The 9,518-nt window shown below is 44.7% G+C and overlaps 1 protein-coding gene across 1 annotated transcript; it reads right to left on the bottom strand.

Annotated features, from left to right (window-relative positions):
• Positions 1 to 4,530: 4,530 nt before the first annotated feature.
• org (oogenesis-related gene) lies at positions 4,531 to 9,518 on the bottom strand. The gene is made up of 6 exons (XM_076725884.1): positions 9,462 to 9,518; positions 9,257 to 9,328; positions 8,965 to 9,184; positions 8,503 to 8,663; positions 8,222 to 8,329; positions 4,531 to 4,611 (listed from the first exon to the last, which is right to left on the bottom strand). Exons 1-6 carry the CDS (start codon positions 9,516 to 9,518, stop codon positions 4,531 to 4,533), a joined length of 699 nt encoding a protein of 232 aa, XP_076581999.1.

Below are 9,518 nucleotides of genomic sequence, written 5' to 3'. Positions count from 1 at the left end.
AAGCCTTTCCTTTGAGTCAGTCCTCAAAACAACAGGTTTTCATGTCGAATCCTTTTTGATTGTAGCTGCTCTCCCACTTATCAACAGTATGAAGTATTTCCTTTGTAAGTAACGAGGTACATTTACTCGAGTACTATGCTTAAATACAATTTGTAGTTCCGTATTTTCATTTCATGTTACTGTATACTTCTACATTTACATTTCAGCAGTGTTGGAGGAAGTATCAAAAGTACCCAGTACAGAAAAATGGCTGCTGACTGTCATATTATTACATCATTAGATTAGTATTACCTCCAATGCATTAATGAGTAAGCTTCACTCCTGTCACTGGCTGCAACTAATAATTGTTTTTAATATGAAATAATCGGATTATTCTCTTGATCAATTCATATGCGGCTTTGATAACAGTCAATAACGTCAACTACAGGATTGATGCAGCATTCAAGATTCAAGTATTCCAGCGAACCAGGAGAGCAGACTGTTGGATTGTCTATGAGATGACCTTTTTATTAGTTCATACACAGACACACGTGTACTATAATTAACATATATTTAAGAATTACTATAACGTCTAGGTTCAAATCATGGCTTGGGTTAAAAAAACGTTGTTGTTACATAACTCATGATAATTCAACGTTGACTTTTGAACTGTTCTCCTGTGTTTGTTTGACCCCTCCACCCACCACACCTCCTCCGCAGGCATTATACCAAGTCACCTGACTTCCTCCTTTGTGGCCACTAGAGGTCACAGCCTGACAATAAACATAAATATGGATCGTAGTAACGCAGTTGCACAGCTGACCGTCACAGCTATTATTTCTGCTGAAGAAGAACAGTAACAGAGTTGTCCCAAAGATTACAACAAAATCACCAAAATGTATTGTAAGACGATGTCAATCAAGCCGTTCGCTGAAGCTCACGCAGTCCTGAGACGAGCTCTGATATGGCAGCGTAACTGAAAACTCCTGTGTGGGTGGACTACGGATGTGCAGCGACTTAAAGCTGTTACATACAAAATGTAGGACCACTTTATAGAATATGTATTAAAGTGCCGAGCAGCACGATAAGTACTTTGAATGTGTCTGGACCAGCTGCAACATTAAAATGCCACATTAATGCATCGGGAGTCAAATCAGTGATAAATAAAGAATAGAACAGGATCCGCTCTGCATAATGGCTCCACAGACTTTGATACTTAATGTATTTTCATGTTACTTTGGACTTTTTATTCTAATGAGAATTCTTGCCCTTTGATTTTGCGACTTTTACATAACCAGCTCGTCTGAATACGTCTTCCACTGCTGCCTCAAGTTTGCATTTATGCATCTTGTTCTGAACAGCAGTACATTTGAATGGCGGCTGACTGCTGCTCATGTTATTAGATACGCATATCTTGCTATTGCTGGTTTGGGCAGATCATGGCAGTCTTGTAAATCAAGCTACAAGTGACAGTTAAAATCATCTGTCTACATAACATGTGAGCAGGTGGACGCCCTGTCGGCAGGGTCAGAGCAAACAGCTGCTTTCCCACCATCACTCTGGGAATATAAACCGCTTGTGTCGGTTTCATGAAGCCAGAAAAGGCCACTGATACGGTTGACTGAGAGCGAAGCCACTCGCACTGCAGACACTGCACGTAACTATGGCGCATATGGCCGAAGGGGGGTCTGCTTGCTTCACTGCTCCAAACATAAAAACTGTTTTTATCATTCTGAAACGAAGCCGGAACATCTGAGTGTAACCTGGTTTCCAGCTGAAGTCTCTTACCTCTTCTTGAAAGTGCGATATGTTACTCAGCAAAACGGAGCGGTGAAGCGATTGTTTGGGATTAAAACCTGCTGACGGATGTAAATTTAGAAGCTCGGAGCACGTATGCAGGCACGACCTCTGCCGCGGTTGAAGATAACACGAGGTGGAAAGTGCCAAAGTGTCTTTATTCAAGAGCTGCACCTTCTGTCAGAACAGGTTTGAGGTGCTGACACTTGGATTTTTTTTTGCCTTTATAGAAGATTTGATACTTTTCAGGCTTTGACTTTGAGACTTTACCACACTCTTACTTGTGACATGTTGTGCATTTTTATATTTCAAAGCGCTTCACAGGGCAGATGAATGCATATTTAGGCTGCATATATTAAATTACCTTATTATCTTAATAGATTTATCAGTACTTTGTTACTGTTAATACTGCGTTTATATTTGTATACCTACCACATATGGAGCACCTCTATCTTTAAACCATTTTCATTTCACATCTAATCACAAAGATTTTGATGAGACTTCATGAAATATAAGCAAATGTTCTCATGATGAAGACACCAACAGATCAAGAGAAGGCGAGTCAGCCGACTTGATCTGTTTGTTTTAAATGAAAGACTCACTTCAAGAGTTAAAGTTGAGCGCTTAACCAATAAGCTTCAAGTAATTCTCTAGTACCAATCTGCACTTAAATACCAAAAATACTCAATGTGCATCTCTATGGTGGAGGATCAAACACGGCTGGGAGTGCATGGTTAAGACTAGCAGAGCTATCCTGATGACTAAACTGTTTGACTTCATTGATTACAAATCATATGACTGACACATCAGACATGTGAGGTGTTCAACCAGGTAACAGCACGATCACACTTTACTAAAACCTAAAACATCATCCGAGTTCTGCGATGGCTCATTCACAGACACTGCAGGCAGTCCTCCTCAGCACCACCAGAGGGCAACAATGTGCCCAATGTTACATATTTCAGCTTGAATTTGGCTGTGGAGAAAGGTTTACGAGCTGTCTGAGGACTCTCACTGTGGACCAGACTCTGGGCCGTGTCTCAGAATAGCATCATAAATGCGTGAATGCTTACCGGACCGGTGTCAGCAGGGGCCGGCTTCGCACACTTTGAGGGCCCTTTGCCGTGAGCCAGATGTGTCATCGACCTTCGGACAGACAAGGACAATCACAATCAGAGGCAGCAGCAAAGCCTTTAAATCCCGCTGGATTGATCAAGGAGCCCAGTGAGACGAAAAACACACTCATCCAGATGAGAAGCTGAGGTGACGCTGGCCGGCAGCTCGGGGGGACTCTGAGGATAAGCTGGCCTGTGACAGTTCAGGGCATCAGATTATCGTGTTAGACTATTTGAGGGGATAACACCAACATTAAGGAAATGAAAATCGCTGCCGCATCAAATTATCTCCAGAACAAATTTACTCGATTCCGTCTTGTTCTGAAAACTTGACGTGATTTAGAGAGGCAGTGCCCTGAGGTACGAGCTGCTCATCCACCAGCAGTTGGTCCTCCACTCACTCCACAGCGCTTAGATCAACATCGATTACATGAAATCTGACTTGTGTGCAGGTTACTCTGAAACTTTTTGAGAGGCCTCGCCGTCCTCAGTGGACGAGCAACTGAAGGCTCCACCTGTCTGCTTCATTTTTCATGCCTGTTTTCCTGCTCCACTTCTCTGAAGATGATGGATGCTCTTGAAATCCACGGGGACAGCTGGTCATTAGGCTGCAGGTAGAGCAAAACTCGCTGCTCGACCGTGTTCAGGTGGGTGCAGAGGGGCGGTGAAGGAGGTTACAGTGGAAGAGTAAGAGGCAGGGGAGCGAGTCTGAACGCTTTTGTTGGCTGACATTACAAAGTCACATTGTAATGCAGCGGATAATAGCCTGCAGGTCGGACCGAGGGCCTGGGGAGCAGCCGGCACCTGCTGCCATTCATTCAAGGTGACAATAAGTCGATGTCACCGAAAGTGGCTCTACAGCGTGTCGAGCTTTTAGAACAATCTGTGCTGCAGGAACACAACAGTTACACGAATCAGATAAAATCTAATAATAAAAAGAAAAGCTGTGATATAACATGAAAGCGTCTAAAACCGATCACCTCCACAAATCACTCTGCATGCAGCCATCCGTTACAGAGCAGCAAGACCACCACTACGCTCGCCGCGCCAGCCGAGGCGGCGTTTGTTCTACAGCACGCCCGGGACTGTGCATGAAATTCATAGGCCCCTTCCAGACGCTGCTTTCACCTTGCAGTTGAAAGGCAAAGACAGAGCTCCTGGTTTAAAAGCGGTCTCCAGCTGGCTACAAACACCAGAGATAGAGGTCGACGCTCTCTATGGCTGCCTCCGCTGAGCAGTCTACCCTTCAAACGTTCAGACAGCCATGAGAACCCCCAGAGACCACCAGTTCCTGTTCTGCATCCAGCTCTCGCACACTCACTCACTCACTCACTCAGTCACACACACACACACACACACACACACACACACACACACACACACACACACACACACAGAGTGGTGTTTCCATCACTTCAGAGGACATTACATGGACTCACCCCAACCATAACCACTACGAGCTTAACCTTAACCTTAACCTTAACCTTAACCTTAGCCCAAGGCCTCACCCTTCAATTCAATGATGTCTGTTATGGGGTGTTTTATCCCCACAGTGTGAGAAATTATCTGTCTCACACTCACACACACACACACACACACACACACACACACACACACACACACACACACACACAGCATTTTATTCATGCCACTGTGCGATCTCCTGCTTCGCTGAGGCGGCGGCTGCCTTCGCACCCGAGCGTCTGGAGGTGAAAAACATCTGCGAGGAAATGACAAAAAAAGGAAGTCACAAAGTTTCGTGTCAAAACAACTTCAAGTGTTTTCAGGAATTAATTGAAGGCAGCTGGATCCTGGAGTCAACAACTGAACTACTTCCCATTTCTACAGGGTTGCCCGCTCAGGGGCTGAAATGAAGTTTCTTACCTGTGGCAGGTCCCTGAACATTTCTTCTGTCTGTAATCTGTTTTAACACTGTGAACTCTGGTCTCTGACAGAACAAACATGGACTATATCATCATCAGAATGGCTTTTTAACAATATTTATTAATATTATAACAGGCCTGTCTGCCAGGGTGGCAGGCGACCAGAATTTTTCACCTGCCACAGACAACGTTTACCTTGTGTTTGGCGGGTTGCAGCTGCTCGTTTCGTTCCCTGGAGCGGACGAGTGAACACAGACAGCACGCAGCACGATAGCCCCACAGCAAACAAACAGTTTAATCAAGCTCATAATGTGAGCCGTTTAAACGTTGATTGTCAGAGGTGCTGAGGCTTTCTGTTTCCTGGCATCATTTTAGCTACTTTCACTTCACCACAGGATGCAATTTAGCAGTGTTCGCAACAGACACGCCAGCAATTCAGACAGAAAGCATTACATTAATGACGCTAATGTTCTCGCTCATTATCACAACATACAATTGAATTAACCAAGAACAGCAGCCACAGACACACAACACTGAATGTAACAGGATATTTGCTTAACGCTGCCATAGAAGTCCTGACAAATTACCGTAACGCCTCTCTGAAGTGTAAACAAAACATAGAAGATTCAGAAAGCAGCAATTATCAAAGAGCTGTTTGGTTGTAGCACAGTGTGGGAGCCTCAGGCCACGTTAGGAACACGTTCTTCAATCTCCTGCTTCTCAAAGCACTCGCTTCAACTGAGTGATACCTGTTTGTTTTTTTTCCTTGTTTCATGTTTTTAGATTCTAATTTACATTTTTGCTCTCCAGTATCGTGCATTATTTAACATACAGTCGGGTCTTCCTTAAGAATCGGATCTTAATTTCAGCGGGATTTTAACAGGCTGAATAACAGTTTTCACATTTTAAAAATGCTGCATTCTTATTTTGAAGAACATTTTGCACTTTTATGCTGTGCATGTATTTATATGGCTCATACTGTGAGTGTTGTTTCACATGTTAGATACCAAAGACTTGTCTTAAAGGGGGTGTTCCAGTCGTTTAGTATTGCACTTAAACTTTCAATGCACAACATTAAAAGAGAAAGTCAAACTTGCACAAAAAGGCAGCAAAGGCCCAGATGTCCCTTTCGTCCCTTGTGTGGGTTCATAATGCAACTCAACGGCTTCTTGTTGTTGGCCTTTAGACACCCACGTCTTTCAAAGTGTAAAGTCTGAAATGCAGGTTTTCTGTGTTAAATGTGTCTAACTACGATTGTGTATTTGGGGTTATTCTCAGAGAAGTGTTGAAGCTCCTCCTGAGCCACAGAAAACATTATACAAGTGTTTTCACAGGCTGTGTCCTCCTCATGACAAGTAAACTGACCTTCATGCATAAAATCAGGAGTTCCCCTTCAGACTTCCTGGATAATATCCGCTCAACACAACATCACTCAGCCCCCCCAGTCTACAATTTGCATCTAAAACAGATCAACTGAAAAAACGAAGAGAAACAAAAGACCAGCATTAGCTGATTTCTAACTGCGATCTGCTCCACTCCACCATCAATGTCAGCAGAGGAGGAGCCAGCGGCAGCGTCTCATCTACGGCGTGGGAGCTGATTGTCGAACAAGGACGAGTACTGCTTCAGCTGTTTTCAAGAGGCTCTTTACAGTAACCTGCCACCTACTGCCTTAAACACAGCTCACCCTCAGCACTGCACAGAAACCACGTGTGTGTGCAGATGGACAGAAGAGGTACGTGTGGGCAGCATGAAATTACACTCGACATCCTCTCCTCATGTCGGTCATAAGAGCCACATGGCAGCAGCAGCATTAGCTTCCCCCTCACCTGCAGCAGGGAGCCACTGGGACGGTGAGCGCTGTGATAACACTCATTTTCTGCTTGGATGAACTCGGGTCAAACAAGTCACATGCTTGAAGTCAGAAATAGCACAAAAAACATAAATGTGCAGGTCATACATGAAGAGTTTCATCCATTATGAGTCACTCACAAGTGACAAAAGGTGGAACTTGAGCAGCTACACAAAAACAGAGTGAAGCATTTGTTCAGTGGATTCATAGTCTTTGCTCAAAATGACCGAAGTTACTTTCTGCTGGAACAAATAAAGCTAGTTTGGCCTGAAGGTGGCGCCAGAGAAATCCTCTGGTGAATGTAACAATTTATATGGCAGTTTTTAATTTATGTTAACTTCACAAACTGTGACAGGAGCATCATAAAGGATTAACTTCATCCTCTGGGAACACATTACCCACATGTCTGAATGTAACACATTGGATTTATAGTAGTATTGGCTCCATGTATGGGCCTGTGATTATTTCATTTTGTTTCACCTGTCATGTTACGATCTGGGTCATGTGACTGCCTCCCATTGCCTGTTGCCAGTGAGTACCCATGTTTGTTTCTAAAGCCCTGATAAAGGCCTACAGTGGTCAATTTAGCCACCACAAAGGTTTTCCAATGTCCTTCATAGAAATATATTTGGATGTTTTATTGGCATATTAGACTAAAAATCCACTTCATTGGCTGAGTGTGTGTGTACATATAAGTAATGACTTGTTAAACGTGACTATAATGGACAAATGTGAACGAGTCATTTATAAGCGTCTGTCCTCTGACCAACTCCAAGTTTGTGTGACAGTCAGCTCTCAGACATTACTGCCTTCAGACGCCATCTGCTTCCACTCCACCTCTGTCACATCATAGCGTCTGTCAATACAGAACAGCAAAGCAGACAAGGATATATATTGGAATTCATTTTACCCTTCAGTACGAGGCCTATATTCCTGATGGTTTGGTTCAGCTTGTACTCATTAGGCTCAAATATAGCAGCAGCTGTTGACAGCAAGTCAGCAGATATGTGAGGGACCCTGACTATTGAGACGGTTAGCTTCCTGAGAGGCTGTGTGCACTTTGAAGACGTTCAAGTGACTTAATGTTTCCGGACACTTGGCCGCAGTGATCACTTGCAGTTGTAATCAGTTCCAGCAACAAAGCCTGAACCCCTGTTAAACTTTATGCAACATTAAAAGGCACATATTTAAAAAGGAAGCTAAACCAGGCACCAAGATGAGTAATTTGACAATTTCTCTAACATGTGAGTACAGTTTTACGATGAACTCAATGGGATGTTTGACAGTAGTACTTCAAGAGCCCCTTATACAAAATACTGATGGTCATATCCTCTTTGTTTAAGCTCTATTGAACAGAAACACCATTACTGCCATCTAGTGGGAGGCCACAGCAACATCAAGGCAAAGGACAAGTTTTATTGACTTAATATACAAACATACAAAAACACTGAAACGTTGTCAATATGACATATTAAACAGCAGGACAAGAGACTTCAGAAGAGGACAGCACAACATCCTACGAACACAAGAGTCACGTTAGTGCATCATTCTGCTCTCCACATTATCCACACTCCTTTATCAACACCGGCTCTTACCGTGCTCACGTCTTCGATAACAACCACGCCTTTCTCCTGAATCTCAATGTCGCTTTCCGTGTTATTGTGCGAGCGGTACTCCTCACTCTCCGTCTCTACAGTACTGGGCTGAGAAAGGGTCCGTCAATCAGTGTGCGTTCAAGGTTTTTGAAGTTAAATACTTCAGGTTGTTCAAGCATGTTTGATACATCCTGGTGCGACACTGATAAGGACATCTTTACAGTCCCTGTGCATTTCCAAATAATTCAGTGTGTAGCGTTAAACTGGAGAAGAGCACTGACCTCATAATCAGGATCCTCCTCAGGGCCGTCGTCATCGTCAGCGAGCTCCTGAGTGAGCGCCTCCACCCAGGTCTGATGCTCTTCTTCCTCATCCTCGTCCAACTCGTCCTGCTTCCTCTTGCTGCCCTTCCCACAGGGTTTAGTGGGAGACACTCGGATTTCTGCTGGGAAACGAAGCCCTCATGTAGAAGCATCATGCTCTCTATTGGAAAAACTACTAATGCAGCGCTAACCAACACATCTGAGCATCTGACATTGAGCATTTATGGACACCCTCAGTTTGTTGTTGGCCCTGTTTGATAAGAAAACCTAGTTGACAGACTGATGGAAGGTATCTCACGAGCCAACAACAAGTGCTGCATTTTTCCAGTCATGATCTGGTGCATAAAACCTGGCACGTGTGTCCTGATTATCCATCACCTTCTTCTAATCTTATATCCACCAAACACACAGATATCATACCAGGCGAGAGGGAGCGTCCAATGTTGCTGGACACCGGGTATCCCAGGATGCCCTGCGCCCAGCGGGGCAGGACGGACAGCAGCAGGCGGGTGATCCTGCCCAGGCGCTTGCGGCCGGCGAGGCTCTGGCGCGCAGGACTGGAAACCTCGGAGCCGTGCAGGGCTTTCTCCTGTGGCTGCCGGAAGCCCAGCACCCACCCAACCCCGCGGAACGCACGCACCTGTGAGCGAGAGCCATGTTAGGTCGCGCGTAAAGCGAACAGGTTAAATTAGACAATAGAAGCTGCTCGTACCACGATGCCGAAAGGCCAGAAGAGGCCGCGCAGCACGGAGCGAAACGCACCGTGTCTCCTCACGACTGTGTCCTGCAGGCGAGGAGACAAAACAGGGGAAAACTACCACAACAGCATTAATATGTCTTCACAGTGATGGGAGTCGTATCTAGCCGCTAGATTGGATTAAATTGACGACAGCTTTGATTTGCGAGGCCACCATTACCTCCGTGTTTTCGTCCGGCTCCTGCTCCAAAGTGTCTCTGTGGGTCACTGAAGTCAT

This window comes from Chaetodon auriga, chromosome 3 (assembly GCF_051107435.1).
Source record: "Chaetodon auriga isolate fChaAug3 chromosome 3, fChaAug3.hap1, whole genome shotgun sequence".
Lineage (NCBI taxonomy): Eukaryota > Metazoa > Chordata > Actinopteri > Chaetodontiformes > Chaetodontidae > Chaetodon > Chaetodon auriga.
Note: the sequence above shows the minus strand (reverse complement) of the source record. Positions and strands in the feature narration are given on the sequence as shown.